This window comes from Cucurbita moschata, unplaced genomic scaffold (genome assembly GCF_002738365.1).
Source record: "Cucurbita moschata cultivar Rifu unplaced genomic scaffold, Cmos_1.0 Cmo_Scf00017, whole genome shotgun sequence".
NCBI classification, from domain to species: domain Eukaryota; kingdom Viridiplantae; phylum Streptophyta; class Magnoliopsida; order Cucurbitales; family Cucurbitaceae; genus Cucurbita; species Cucurbita moschata.
The window spans coordinates 4,053,466-4,067,772 of NW_019268533.1; the positions used below are offsets into that span (position 1 = coordinate 4,053,466).

The 14,307-nt window shown below is 37.7% G+C and overlaps 3 protein-coding genes across 6 annotated transcripts; 2 read left to right on the forward strand and 1 right to left on the reverse strand.

The window, feature by feature from the left end:
- Window positions 1–956: 956 nt before the first annotated feature.
- LOC111455119 lies at window positions 957–3,725 on the forward strand. Its single transcript, XM_023096663.1, has 2 exons — window positions 957–1,353; window positions 2,912–3,725. Exons 1-2 carry the CDS (start codon window positions 1,156–1,158, stop codon window positions 3,146–3,148), a joined length of 435 nt encoding a protein of 144 aa, XP_022952431.1. The 5' UTR covers window positions 957–1,155; the 3' UTR covers window positions 3,149–3,725.
- Window positions 3,726–5,113: 1,388 nt separating this feature from the next.
- On the forward strand, window positions 5,114–9,617 carry LOC111455118 (ferredoxin-1-like). 3 transcript variants are annotated; one of them, XM_023096661.1, is made up of 7 exons: window positions 5,114–5,457; window positions 5,773–5,836; window positions 6,436–6,524; window positions 7,759–7,827; window positions 8,175–8,219; window positions 8,327–8,415; window positions 9,327–9,617. In XM_023096661.1, the coding sequence occupies exons 1-6, from the start codon at window positions 5,200–5,202 to the stop codon at window positions 8,369–8,371; spliced, it is 570 nt and encodes a 189-aa protein (XP_022952429.1). In that variant the 5' UTR covers window positions 5,114–5,199; the 3' UTR covers window positions 8,372–8,415; window positions 9,327–9,617. The 3 variants fall into 3 exon arrangements, with proteins under 3 accessions (XP_022952429.1, XP_022952430.1, XP_022952427.1); XM_023096662.1 differs by having other exon boundaries at window positions 9,338–9,617; XM_023096659.1 differs by lacking the exon at window positions 9,327–9,617 and having other exon boundaries at window positions 8,327–8,627.
- Window positions 9,618–10,961: 1,344 nt separating this feature from the next.
- LOC111454822 (protein LOL1-like) lies at window positions 10,962–13,366 on the reverse strand. 2 transcript variants are annotated; one of them, XM_023096287.1, is made up of 6 exons: window positions 13,154–13,366; window positions 12,564–12,739; window positions 12,031–12,144; window positions 11,839–11,952; window positions 11,523–11,632; window positions 10,962–11,338 (listed from the first exon to the last, which is right to left on the reverse strand). In XM_023096287.1, exons 2-6 carry the CDS (start codon window positions 12,625–12,627, stop codon window positions 11,306–11,308), a joined length of 435 nt encoding a protein of 144 aa, XP_022952055.1. In that variant the 5' UTR covers window positions 12,628–12,739; window positions 13,154–13,366; the 3' UTR covers window positions 10,962–11,305. The 2 variants fall into 2 exon arrangements, with proteins under 2 accessions (XP_022952055.1, XP_022952054.1); XM_023096286.1 differs by lacking the exon at window positions 13,154–13,366 and adding an exon at window positions 12,897–13,111.
- Window positions 13,367–14,307: the final 941 nt, after the last annotated feature.

Genomic DNA, 14,307 nt, shown 5'->3' on the forward strand with positions numbered 1-14,307 from the left:
AATAAATTTAAAATTTTGAAATATCTGCTTTGATCTCCTCTTTGCTCTCCTCTTTGCTCTGATCAATTTTCATGGGTTTCATGGGATAGAGAATGATATAAGTAGCAGAGATGAGACTGATAATTAGAGATGAGACTGATAATTAAAAATTTTCATAGATAATTAGAGATGAGAATGAAATAGGTGACAGAGATGAGACTGATAATTAAAAATTTTCATAGATGAGACTGAGAATTAAAAATTTCGTGGGATAATGAAATAGGTAGCAGTGATGAGACTGAAAATGAAAATGAAATAGGAAGTAGAGACGAGACTCTGATAATGAGAATGAAATAGGTGGCAAAGATGAGACTGATAATTAAAAATTTAATAAAATAAAAAAATTTAATAAAATAGGTGACAAAGATGAGACGTGAAAGAGATAAGAATGAAATAGGCTGAAGAGATGAGATTGATAATTAAAAATTTCATGAGATAGAGAATGAAATAAGTGGCAGAGACAAGACTGATAATTAAAAATTTGATAGAATAGAGAATGAAACAGGTGGCAGAAATGGGGCATTGACGATCACTTTTATCACATCAAAAGCAAAAATAAATAAAAAAAATAATTAAAAAAATAATTTAAAAAATTGCTATTATATTTAGAAGTTTAATTTGTATTTTCTTATTTGTCTAATTGGTTTATCTATTTCATTTATGAATTATAAAAATCGTCCCATAAATCATTATAATTTTAATTAGATAAGTCTAATTAGACATAAAAAATTAATTATATATTAATTTTTAATAAATTTGAATATAAAAATGATTTATTCAACGATTTATTATACATTTTTTTTTTAAAATTAAAACTATTTTTTTAGTCATAAAATTTTAAAAAACTGACTTTTTAGAATAAAATATAAATAAATAAATAAATAAATAAACCCGAAGATTTGTTATATTATTCGGTGTAGCATAAATTTCAGAACCTTGTTTACAGCGAGTTTAAAAGTATCCGTCGGAGAAAAAGCATACAAAATCTCCAACGATCCCATAATTCAGAAACCCGGCAATCGGATTCCGCCCTTTTTCTTTCTCAACATCTCCTTCTCTCTCTGATTCAATCAATTCGATCCTTGATCCTTCACCCTTCATCGTTGCAAGGTGGAGATGCGGTTCTTCAGGAAGATTGCAGGAATTCTAGGGCTTTCCAAGGACGATGCTCACGACGTCAAGCACGAAGATGAAGACGTTGATTCCGATAATCAGGCTCGGCGGGGCTTTAGCGTCCCAGTTCAGGTCGCTGTTAATCGTCCGCAACCCGGTCCTGTTCTTCTTCCCTCTAGTTCACGTGATGGTGGAGTTCAGGTCCATTCTATTATCAGTTTTTTTGTCCTCTCTTTTAATTTTCTCATGACTTCTGGATTGTGCTTTCCGTTGTTTCATGAATGAATTTGGCAATTTATTCTCTTAGGCGAGTCTAATGGTCGAGGTCAGCGGATTTATTTCCATAGTTCAAACCCGTTAGTTACGTCGAAAATCTTTTGTCGTCATTGTTCGGAGTAGGTCACTTTGAGTTTAAATTTATGTTCTGCTTCTAATACGCATGTTGATTATTGGATGTCCTATCTTTTTTTGTCTGTGATTCAATGAAAATGGGTTCGTGCATTTTTTTATGTGAGCTCGGATATCTTTTGACCATAAATTTGTTTGAAATTGGTTTCTTTTGGAATTTATGAATGTTGCTAACACAACCTCGTTAAAGTAAATGCTTATCAACTGTTCTTAATCTTTGTTATTTTCCCCCCCTCATGTTTTAACGATTGAAATAATTCATATCCAAAGTAAACTAGAAGACAAGGAAATAGCGTTCATCTAGTAAATACATTTCCCCAGGGAGGATGCTAAACGATTAGAGCCATTTAAGTTTCTGATTTCAGCTGTTAAGAGCTTCTTTTTGATATTATTGTCTTGCCAATGATTAATGAATGTGATGGATATCAAGTATACGTGAGTGATGAGACATGTTAAATCAATGCGTTGTGAATACAATGCAGATAAGATACACAAGTAGCAATTAAGGGGAAAGAAAATTGAACCAGGGAAGAGGTGAACCTAAGCAAACAACTCGGTTTCCATTTTATTGATTCTTGTCTCGAACGATAGTGTCAGTTCAAAGGGACTTTATTAAAAGTTAAACAAACACCGAATCCTACTCCGACTATCTACAAGGGCCCTTGTAACTAAGAAACTGTAACAATCTAAACCTATTGGTAGCAAATATTGTCCTTTTTGGACTTTCCCTTTCGGACTTCCTCTTAAGGTTTTTTAAAATGCGGGAGAGGTTTCCACACCCTTATAAAGAATGGTTCGTTCCCTTCTCCAACCGACGTGGGATCTCACATAAACCTACTAATACTATGTTTCCATGGAAAACGTAACCTAAAGTCAGTTTAAGTTTCAATTGGATTCCGGGGGTTATAATCATTTACATTCTAAATAAGCTGAAATTGGAATCAAAAGAATTAAAACCATAGCCAAACAAAATGACTTCCCGTTTAGTTTCTAAAATAAAGAGAAACCTTTTGATGCAAACTTAGGGTGTAGGCTATTTCTTCTCCATTCACCAGAGTGATCCGCCAATCGAAATCATAATCTGATCCATCTGTATCATTATATCTATATATATATATATATATCTGCACTGAGGGATCTTATTCTAATGAGACCTTAACTCTGCTTCATCTACATGATGGGTGATCTCGAGTCATGACATGGTTTCTAATATTTGCAAGTTTTCCTTCCATTGTACTCATTCAATGGTACTAGGACTTTTTACTGGTGAAATGTAATGATGGGTTTTTTTCATTTGCAAGATTACTATGATGGCGGGTTTCTTAATCTCGAAATATTTTCACACATTCAGGGTTTAACATGGTATGCTAAGCGCCTTCGAGTTGATGAAGATGGAGATGTAGCCGAACAGTTCCTGGATGAGGTCTTACCTGAGATACCAGCCAGTACTACAGACCATCACAAGGCGATTCCTCGATTTCAGATAAATAATAGAAACAGACCAGCTAAAGTAGAGAAGCAGGTTATATTGCAGGAAGGTAAACTTCAACAGTGTATTGAACATCAAGGTAGATTGCTATTGGTATGAAGGGGAAAAAAACCCTGAGAAAACTGATCCCTTCACGCATTCGTGTCCAAGGTTCGATATTTTAAGTTTATTTGCACATGGTGGTCAAGTTATGAGGATGATCTGTGTCGGTTTTGATGACGAGAAAGCTTCGCATACAGTACCGAAGCTTGCATCAACTTTATTAAGGAGTCTACATTAGAGGCTTAGATACCCGGTTCTTTCTCAAGCGTTATGGTTGTGCTGCTGATCATTGAACCCTAAAGGTGGAGGAGGTAAAAGAGAAACAGAAATGGCCACTAACACACTAACCATTTGAATCTGCAGCTTTAAGTTGTTTAATGTGTCTTGTTCTTCACCTGTTCTTCACTTGTTCTTCACTTGTTCTTCACTTGTTCTTCACTTGTTCTTCACTTGTTCTTCACTTGTCATAGGGTTGCATTTCATGGATAGTCCTCTAGGTATTAGTTGTATGAATTGTATGATTTTTTTTAGTATAGTGAGCCCAGATGGGTGTGGTGTGAATTCAAGATTCACTAGATTGTTTATTATGTGTGTTAAAACCATTCAAAGTTAATGATTTGATTCCATTTTTATTTCCAGTTTTCTTGATATTACACTCCATTGTTTTCGTTTTTTCTACCGAAGATTCGAACTTTGAACTCGAGCGGAGTATATGTTAATTGAGTTATGCTTATATTGTAGTTTGTATTAGGTGGTTTGATACTTTCATTCCTTCCCGATACCTCCTGATCCAAAATTATTTCCCATTTTCTTGATACTGCACTCCATTGTTTTCTTTTTTCTTTTGAAGTACCGAAGATTTGAACTTTGAACTCGAGCGGAGTATATGTTAATTGAGTTATGTTTATGGTGTAGTTTGTATTAGGTCATTTGATACTTTCATTCCTTCTGATACCTCTCAAGTAAAATCTCAAGTAAAATTCCAAATTGGATCCAGAATTATTTCCAGTTTTCTTGGTGCTGCATTCCATTATTCTCGTTTTTTCTTTTGAAGTATCGAAGATTCGAACTTTGAACTCGAGCAGAGTATATGTTAATTGAGTTATGCTTATATTGTAGTTTGTATTAAGTCGTTTGATACTTTCATTCCTTCCCGATACCTCCTCCCAAGGAAAATTTCAAATTGGATCCAAAATTGACGGGTTTGGTTAGTGTGCGCTTATTCATGTGGTTATACACTCTTCGAATCGGAATCTATTTTATGAAAGATCATGTCTTTCGAGCATTGGTGGGTCTCTAAAAGATTATACAAAATCTGTGCACGAACCTTTTCAATCAGGGTTAAAAGCGGTAGATAGCCTGGTTCCTTTCAAACACAATAAACTCAGATAGGTGAAAGATTGAATGAATTTAGTCAAGTTGAATGAATTTAGTCAAGTTGCTAATGAATTGATTCAAACACAGTAAGGGATAGGTTCAATAGTTCAATCCCCTGAACCTCTACAACTCGGTTTCACAATTCCATTGCCTGCCCCTAGTAAAGCTATTTTACGGTCTGTTCTCTTTGCTTTTCTTTCCCTTCAACCCCAGTAAACGAAGAAAGCCTTAACTCCTTATGAATGAGACGGATTAAACGAGTTTCTGGTAGTAGATTTATAATAAAAAAAAGTAATTATGATTGTTCTTGAAGAAATCTACCACTCGAATGGCCCAGCTATTGAGTAGTTGCTTCAAAGTATTTATGATGGTTCTCGAAGAGAAGAGATCTACAGGCCGAACGGAAGTATTTAATTAAATTTAAATTTGAAAATTTAGAATTCATTAACTACAATAAAAGTTATTATTATTTTTCCAAATTAAAAGAAACCTCTTATACTTGAAGAACTTATTCTAAATTAAGTTTTATAGTTAGAAAAACATTTGACTATGAAAGTCAAACTAAATCAACGGTTCATAATGGTTCCTACAAATTCTTCGAATAGATTGTACAACAGCATATAACTGCTTCTCTTCCTCTTCCTCTTCCTTTGTTTTTCTCTGATTACGTTATCTCATCACTGCACACAACCGAAACTCACTCGCCGGAGCTTCAAAAATCAACCTCACCAATGGACGTTCTTCTTCCCTGCACTTCCTTCCGTTCTGTAAATTTGAAGCCAAATTCCTTCCGAAGATTCGTCTCGACAAATCGAAACGGTCGGTTCTCTGACATCTTGAAATGTCGCCGAAAAACGACGTCAGCTGAGCTTCAGGCAGCTGTCGATGTCGCAGTCCAGACCGAAAACGGTTCTCCTTCGATTCCCACTCATAAGGTCACCGTTCACGATAGAGAGAGAGGCGTTGTTCATGAATTCGTTGTTCCTGAGGTACGGCGCCATTTTCAGTTTGCTCTTGTAGAAATGGAGCGAACATAAGTCCTTTTTCTTTTTATGTGATTTGTATTGCGTCGATGAGATTTTTTTCGCCTTTTGAATGAGATTTCAACTTTGTAGATCGATTTAACGCGTTTCTCCTTGTTTACATATTGTTGTGATCTGACTTTGAAGAGTATAAATTGATTTGAGTTTGGGAATTCGAAGTTCTGAACTCTCTTTTTATTTCTAGTGTGTGCCAGTAGATGTTCTCTTATTGTTTAATGGTAATGACTTATGAGGCGCGGGTAATCGATTAAAAAATTGCAGGATCAGTACATATTACACACTGCCGAAGCTCAGAGCATATCTCTTCCTTTTGCTTGCAGGCACGGTATTGTTCCCTAATTCACCAATTATTGATGAACTTCTCACATTCTTGTTCTTTGTCGTGTTTATAATTTATGTCAATGAGTAATACCATTGATAATAGAAAGTATGGGCGTTGTATCAGTAATTTTCACTTGTTTGCTAGTGATCTTTGTCACTTGAAAGCTGAAATTTGTCATAAAATATGTAGTTACTTCTGAAGATCATGGACTTATTAACCCATAGACTCATTTTGGTAAGCATATGCATCAAAATGGGATTCTAATGCATGACGTTTTCGATAAATTAGCGCCACGATTTGAACAAAGCACACACATCCATAGAAAATCGAACTATAATTTTGATACATTTTAATGATTTACTTGCATTAGGTGCCATGTCAAAGAATGTAACTGTACCTTCATGGTCACTCTGTGTAAGAACCCAAATAACAATGGTTTACGACCAGACAAAAATCATTTACATTGAAAAAGTAGAACTAAACTTTTTCCCCTGCCCTTCTTTTGACTGGTACTTCCTGCAAAGAAGCCATTTTATATGATTCCTTTCGATCCCCATTGTTGGTTCATATGCCATATTCTGAAAATATTTGTTTCATCACAGGCTGTTGCACTAGTTGTGCTGTTCGAATAAAATCAGGCCAAATTAGACAGCCAGAAGCCCTTGGAATATCTGCTGAGTTGAAATCAAAGGCAATTTGTTTTACTTATTTCTGGACTTATTATTGTTTTTTGTTTTGGGAATAAATTTCTATCAAATGAAGAGGATGCTGTCGTACTTTAATGTTTTCCATTCAGAAATCACATGATTTCTATGTTGAATTTTCTTAAATATCAATTGATTCATTTTCTGGGGAAAAGCCATGAAGCAAAATCTGAGATTATGCATTGTGATGCTTTAGTAAACTAAAACTGGTACTCATTCTAGATATGAATTTTGGGTTTGTTAATCTTAGTTTTTTACCAGGTGAGCATGGAAAAGTTATTTAGTATAGGTATGTCTAGGTATGGTTGAAGCAACTGCTGCTCATTGAGGATGAGAATAACGTAGTTGAGTTTGTATTCTACAGGTTACAGGTTAGGAAAATGAAGAATAATCAAGACCTGGTCCTAGAATGCTTCTGTTATTGTTATTATTATTTAGTTGGATGAGTGGTTTATTGTTATGTTTATAAGCAACGGCTAGGAATCACGACTCTCCACAATGGTATGATATTGTCCACTTTGAGCATAAACTCTCATGTCTTCGCTTTTGGCTTCCCCAAAAAGCCTCATACCAATGGAGATATATTCGTTACTTATAAACCCATGGTTGTTCCCTAAATTAGTCAATGTGGGACTCCCTCCCAGCAATTCTCCTATAGACTCTTTCTTTAGAGCCCTCAAACAAAGTTAGCCCTTTGTTCGACACTTGAGTCACTTTTGACTACACCTTCGAAGCTCACAACTTCTTTGTTCGATATTTGAGGATTCTATTGACATGGCTAAATTAAGGGCACGACTCTAATACCATGTTAGGAATCACGACCCTCCACAATGGTATGATATTGTCCACTTTGAGCATAAGCTCTCATGGCTTTGTTTTTGGCTTCTCCAAAAGGCCTCATACCAATGGAGATGTATTCCTTACTTTTAAACTCATGATCATTCTCTAAATTAGCCGTGGGACTCCCTCCCAACAATCCTCAACAGTAGCTACATGAATTATTCTCTTAAGAGTTACTTCTTTAAAGCACTTATTTGTCATGTTTGAGCATAGTTAGAATTGGAGTAGTGCCAGTGCAGGTCTCGCTTACAGGATTAGTAGTTTTTTTTGGCACAGATTATAGAAAAGGATAAAAGAAGAAGAATACCGCAAATCATATATCTAATCATCTCATTTAAATGCATTTCCGATTGAAATTCGTTATTGTGCTCCACACTGCAGGGATATGCACTTCTTTGCGTAGGTTTCCCAACCTCAGATGTTGAAGTAGAAACACAAGATGAGGACGAGGTATGGTTTCAAATTTCAATTTGAGAAATGAAGCAAATTTCTTTAGTTTTATAATTACAAGCTTGATAAAGTCTATTTTCCCCTCGTAGCTCTCTCAGTGAGCCAAATTTACATGTTAACCAATCATTGATACTAAAGTTGGAATTGGTTAAATCAAAAGTTGTCTGTCTGGCCTAACTTTATATGTTGGGCATTTTGGAGTCCTATGATCATTTTTCATGCAACGATTCTCGTGATGGAGGAATGGATGGGGTCATCGTTCCAAAACTCGAAGTCAAAACGTGAAAATGTTTGATAAAATGTTGCTCTGTTTGTGACTCTCTTTAAACAATCCCCTACGCATGCAGGTATATTGGCTTCAATTTGGAAGATACTTCGCTCGGGGGCCAATTGTAAGTTCTTTACTTTTAAATCTACCAAAGCTTAGTGGGAGATGATAAAAGTAAATCTAAATTATCTTTGTTACAAGTTGTTTTAAACGATTTATTAAACTGTCCAGGAGAGAGATGACTATGCTCTAGAGTTGGCCATGGCTGATGAATAAACTAAACTATTGATCCTGGAGGATCCATGGACAGAGACATGAATGTACGAATCCTGTAGAGGAGCATTACTCTGCTCAAACCCTTCATCTTCTTTCTTTATCTGTATGGTTTATGACTGTTAATATCATAGGAGGAGAATATAAGAATTACATGACATTCTCTTTTATCACTAACCCTTCTCTTTATCCTGTTTGATGGGAAGTTTGTGTACTTCTTGAACACTAAAAATGAAGGCAGTTTATTTTGGAGGAATGAAAATACTTTTGATGGGGGGAGGGTTTAGTTTTAGAACCTGAATTCAAATAGCCAGATTATATTCTGATTAATGTGTTCTTCATGGCATTGTCATGTTCCAATTAGAAATTGAGGATCAAGTTCATACCTTAGTCTTAGAGTTTTTGGATTTGATTCAGGTTGGTATATATACTCTTAAAATATTTACTTTTATCCATGTCAAAATGGTCACTTTTAAAAAATACCGAGATCAAACGAACATTTTGGAAGTAGAGAGACCAACATAAACATTTTAGAGGTACACGAAAAAAAAAAAAAAAAACCATATAAGAACCTGAAAATAGTGCTCTTGCTCGTCTCTCCCCTACTTATTGATTAGGGAAAGTCACTCAAATCCCTTGGCACTTGTTCCTCTTTTCTTTTACAAAAATTCCAGAGTTTATGCGTTTTTCGGAAACTTAAGTAGCTTGTCAAGCTAAAATCAAAGAGTTCCCTCACTTCGAAAGATATGTAGTAGATGGCATACTGATAGATCTCCTATTTGTTCGATCTATAGGTAGGTAAAAACTCGGCTAATTTCATTGAACAAAATGATAAACTACTAAAACTCCTGAAATTATTGATCTAAAAAGTTGTCTAATTGAAGTTGTTTGAGCTTGTATGATGGGAAGTTTCTGTTGTTCATATTATTTGTGTTTGGTCATTCTTCTGTTTTCTTAGGTCAATGTCAGGCTGAAGAGCTTCAAGATAAAGAGGGAAAATCAAAGGGAAATCAGATTCCCATTTGAACAAACTCTTCTCTATTCAATAATTCAGGTCCCCCACTGCTTACCCAACTGGTTATAATGTTACATCTTCAAATCTGTGGTTGCTATTGCAAGATAACCTTGTTTTGTCTCCACTTTTGCCTCCTTCACATGTATGATTATGATCTTTTGTATGTGAACGACGATGACTTGTCGCATACTGTTCCGTTCTAATCAAAATATATTGTTGTATGTTACCATATCAAACCATCTATTTTGAGTGAAAGATCGAGTTTTTTCGAAACAAGTTGGGTTTCTGAAGATATTTGTGTTAAGGTTGTTTCCCTTGTTTGATACTAAAAGACATGATATGGCCTGAAGACAAGGGAAAGTATTTGAAGATGAGTTTATTCCTATTCGATGCTGGACGATCTAGCCTCCGAGATCTGTATCAGCTAGGATGAATTGTGCTCAAGTATTACGAGATCTTGATTGTTTCCCTCGTACTCAATGAGCTAGCTAGAAATAAATGGAGGAGGACCCCCTCCAGCCAATTTTCTGGTACAAATTAGATGAAAAGGACTATAATTTAGCTGAGAGAAACAAGAACTTGGCTTCAATATCTATCCATTCATTGGATGACAGACATATATACATCGTGAAAGGTTTAGATATTATTTTGGTCTCGATACTTTCGGTTCATTTTGGTTTCATTTTGGAGGAAGGTTTGAAGGGTAGACATTGAACTAATTTGTGGGACAGGCAGTTCTGTTGGAGCATCAACAAGTACTGATCTGCTTAAAATTTGAAGGCAAACTATTGGACAATCACAGTGTGAAGATAATGATCATTGTGTTATTATCTTCCCTATGTTCGTAGCACTCCGAGCATACTCAACGCACCGGGACCCCCTTTGTTACTTACTTTCTGTTCTCGTCCATGACGTTTTTTATCCAATGGGTTTCAAACTTGGGAAGGCTCACATGTCGGTTTAAGTTAAATGTAACAATTTTGGATTCCATAGGGTAGGGATATGTGAGATCTCACATCGATTGAAGAGGGGAACGAAGCATTCCTTTTAAGGGTGTAGAAATCTCTCCCTAGTAGATACATTCTAAAACCTTGAGGGAAAAAGCTCGGAAGTGAAAGTTCAAATAAGACAATATTTGTTAGCGGTGGGCTTGGGTTGTTACAAAGGGTATCAAAGTCAAACATCAAGCAATGGAGCCTCGAATGAGGGTGGATTGGGGAGTCCCACATTGATTGGAGAAGGGAATCGATTGGAGAAGGGAACGAGTGCCAACAAAAACACTGAGCCTCAAAGGGGGGTGGATTATGAGATCCCATGTCGGTTGGAGAGGAGAACGAAGCATTATTTATATAGGTATGGAAACCTCTCCCTAACATACGCGTTTTAAAAACCCAAAAAAGACAATATCTACTAACGGTGGACTTGGGCCATCGAAATTTAAAAGAGTTGAAGAATGGATGTTGTTTAAATTCAAAGGTTGCAGTTTAGTCATACCCTCTATCTATCTCTCTTTTGGTCCCAACTAAACAAGACTCACATGTATCAGGTCATTATGCAGTGATAATTAAACAAGCAATGGACATCTCAAAAAGCTGATGATATCTGATATAAACCTTCTTGTGCAGTTCACAAAGAGAGGGTAAAAATTACACTCAGCTTAGTATAGAAAGTTGTCTGATACCATATATTCTTTCCCCCCAAGGAGGCCAAAATTATTTAAATCATACAAACATCATTCAAGCACTATGAAGACGAAAAAAGAAACATTAAAAGTTCACACACAGAAATAAAGCTCTATACAAGTGAATACGAAAAAGAACCTCCGCTCGTTGAGTCGGACAAACACCGTGTAGGGCGTTACGAATATTGCAAAGCCGCAGTTGTCAAATTTGGGACAACCATGTTTACGATAACTTTAGCTATTAAGCTTTTTGATCGATCGCACTTGTTGTCATCTACAACGAAAGACATTAATAGTGTGAGGTACTACTAGAATGGACGGATTCTCTTCAGATTTGAGTAAGAAACGACGATGGAAATATATAACTATCAGAGCTCTGTTGGTGTTCTGAGCTTTCAGATGATGCTTAAACTGATGAAACTAACAGTAATTCAATGGAATGAAAGTTTTATACTTACACCAATTGATGTCACAAAATTGCATACTGCACATTTCACTGAGCGTGCTCCATACTGATACATCAGTAGCATCCTGCAGTTCCCGCAGCTAACGTGTGCCACCTGATTTGCTGTAACGTATACATTCGACGCTTAATGCACAGGAGTCGTGCCTTAAAACACCAAGGTTTGCATCCCCAAACAATCATTAGAAGAACGGATTCGAATATATGTTCTTAGTGAACAGAGAATGCTGATATTCATGATGGGAGCTGGCTAGGAAAGAAATTTACCAAGATTTGTAGAATCACTCTTGAAACTAGTTAGATTTCCATACCTTCCAAAGCTAAGTTGACGGTGTGGCAACAAGAGCATTGTACGCTCGTGGCACCGCGGATGTACATGAGAAGAGTATGGCAGCCTCCACACACCAATTGTGCCATTTCTGTGCCTGTTTTACAGCATAAAGCAACTAACACTTGCAATATTTCTTGCAGATGGTGAAAAAGAAGAGGAAGAACAGATATACCAGGAGGTGGAACGGCAGTGACTGCATTACAAACTGCACAGCAAACAGAGGTTGCCCCAACAGGATAAAGTAAAAGGTTTCTACATCCTGAGCACACAAGCTGGCTCTGTGTGGCTAATGACCAACAAAATCCACATTTCAAGCACTGATCTATGAAAACACACACAAACACATAGAAAATCCAAACTAAGCCTGAAAACTTGAGCCATTCTTGCAGGGTTTCTCATAACCAATTTGGCTATGGATATGCTACCTCAAACAGTGGGGCTGAGGTCCATTGAATGGGAAAATCAATAGACTTCCCACTTAGAGAGTTGAAAAATGGCAAACTGTAACGGCCCAAGCCCACCGCTAGCAGATATTGTCCTTTTTGGGCTTTCCCTTTAAAACGCGTCTACTAGGGAGAGGTTTACACGCCCTTATAATAAAGGGTGCTCCGTTCTCCTCCCCAGGCCGACGTGGGATCTCACACAAACCAAATCAATTCCTCAACAACCAAACAATAATGTAAAGCTTTGAAACAGAGTGAATACCATTAGCAGGCTGTGAATAAGGTGCAGGAGGTGTTGGATATGGTGCAAGAGGAACCGGTGGCATTTTGCAGCTTGATAGAGGAAAATCTTCCCTACTTCTCTCTTTAAAACCTCACTGCCTCAGCAACAAACAATACCAGCTACTCTCCCATGGAAACAAGAATCTAGATATGAGCCTGATGAACAAATTCACAGAAAACCCTTAAACAAGAACAGATTAGAAACAAAATTACATCATGGGTTGGGTTGAAATTTGGATTGAAATGAAGCAAAACCCACAAAACAGAGTAAAGAACTATAATGTATGATTATTGAAGAAGATATGGAACAAACCAAATAAAGAGAAACCCAACAAGAAAGCTTGAAAAGGCAATGGAAGAAGTGGGGCAGATTCATAGAGTTGCAACTTGCAGAGGATAGAGTGAGGGAGAGGGAGAGGGAGAGAGAGAGAGAGAGAGAGAGAGAGAGAGAGAGAGAGAGAGAGAAAGAGAAAAGGGGTTTATGTAAAAAAACTCGAGAGATTTGACAAAGTAACCAAGCAAGAATGAGAGAGCCAAAAGGATGATTATGAAGAGAGTTGCTAGTCTAACCTGTCGTTATCGGTTCTTTTTGTATTCCAAACTTGTTTCCAATGGCTGCTCCGAGTCCACATAGCTGCGGGGGGGTTTGGGGTTGAGGAGGAGGGGCTGCTCCGCCGATCAAACCCCACTTATGAGCACTGATTCATGGATCGAATCGAGGGGTGTTAAGAGGTGGAGAGGCAGGCGGATGGATGGTAAGAAGAAGAAGATGAAAGGGGGTATTGTTAAGAAATGGGTTAATTCTTCAAGTTTGGTGATGAAGGCGTTGGGAACATGTGAGTGTGGGGGCAAAGGGCCACACGCTCCTCTCTATTGGGATACACTGATGGCTGTTGAGGAGCCGCGTCACACACCCTCTCTCTCTCTCTCTCTCTCTCTCTCTCTCTCTCTCTCTCTCTCTCTCTCTCTCTCTCTCTCTCTCTCTCTCTCTCTCTCTCTCTCTCTCTCTCTCTCTCTCTCTCTCTCTCTCTCTCTCTCTCTCTCTCTCTCTCTCTCTCTCTCTCTCTCTCTCTCTCTCTCTCTCTCTCTCTCTCTCTCTCTCTCTCTCTCTCTCTCTCTCTCTCTCTCTCTCTCTCTCTCTCTCTCTCTCTCTCTCTCTCTCTCTCTCTCTCTCTCTCTCTCTCTCTCTCTCTCTCTCTCTCTCTCTCTCTCTCTCTCTCTCTCTCTCTCTCTCTCTCTCTCTCTCTCTCTCTCTCTCTCTCTCTCTCTCTCTCTCTCTCTCTCTCTCTCTCTCTCTCTCTCTCTCTCTCTCTCTCTCTCTCTCTCTCTCTCTCTCTCTCTCTCTCTCTCTCTCTCTCTCTCTCTCTCTCTCTCTCTCTCTCTCTCTCTCTCTCTCTCTCTCTCTCTCTCTCTCTCTCTCTCTCTCTCTCTCTCTCTCTCTCTCTCTCTCTCTCTCTCTCTCTCTCTCTCTCTCTCTCTCTCTCTCTCTCTCTCTCTCTCTCTCTCTCTCTCTCTCTCTCTCTCTCTCTCTCTCTCTCTCTCTCTCTCTCTCTCTCTCTCTCTCTCTCTCTCTCTCTCTCTCTCTCTCTCTCTCTCTCTCTCTCTCTCTCTCTCTCTCTCTCTCTCTCTCTCTCTCTCTCTCTCTCTCTCTCTCTCTCTCTCTCTCTCTCTCTCTCTCTCTCTCTCTCTCTCTCTCTCTCTCTCTCTCTCTCTCTCTCTCTCTC

Excerpts from the sequence above, each read along its gene's own strand:
- LOC111454822 (XM_023096287.1), bottom strand. The coding sequence starts at position 12,627 with ATGCCACCGGTTCCTCTTGCACCATATCCAACACCTCCTGCACCTTAT. Across the intron at positions 11,953-12,030 it reads CACTGCCGTTCCACCTCCTG|GCACAGAAATGGCACAATTG; the intron begins GTATATCTGTTC and ends GCTGTAAAACAG. Across the intron at positions 11,633-11,838 it reads CGTCAACTTAGCTTTGGAAG|CAAATCAGGTGGCACACGTT; the intron begins GTATGGAAATCT and ends TATACGTTACAG.
- LOC111455118 (XM_023096661.1), top strand. The coding sequence starts at position 5,200 with ATGGACGTTCTTCTTCCCTGCACTTCCTTCCGTTCTGTAAATTTGAAG. Across the intron at positions 5,458-5,772 it reads ATGAATTCGTTGTTCCTGAG|GATCAGTACATATTACACAC; the intron begins GTACGGCGCCAT and ends AAAAAATTGCAG. Across the intron at positions 5,837-6,435 it reads TCCTTTTGCTTGCAGGCACG|GCTGTTGCACTAGTTGTGCT; the intron begins GTATTGTTCCCT and ends GTTTCATCACAG.
- LOC111455119 (XM_023096663.1), top strand. The coding sequence starts at position 1,156 with ATGCGGTTCTTCAGGAAGATTGCAGGAATTCTAGGGCTTTCCAAGGAC. Across the intron at positions 1,354-2,911 it reads CACGTGATGGTGGAGTTCAG|GGTTTAACATGGTATGCTAA; the intron begins GTCCATTCTATT and ends TCACACATTCAG.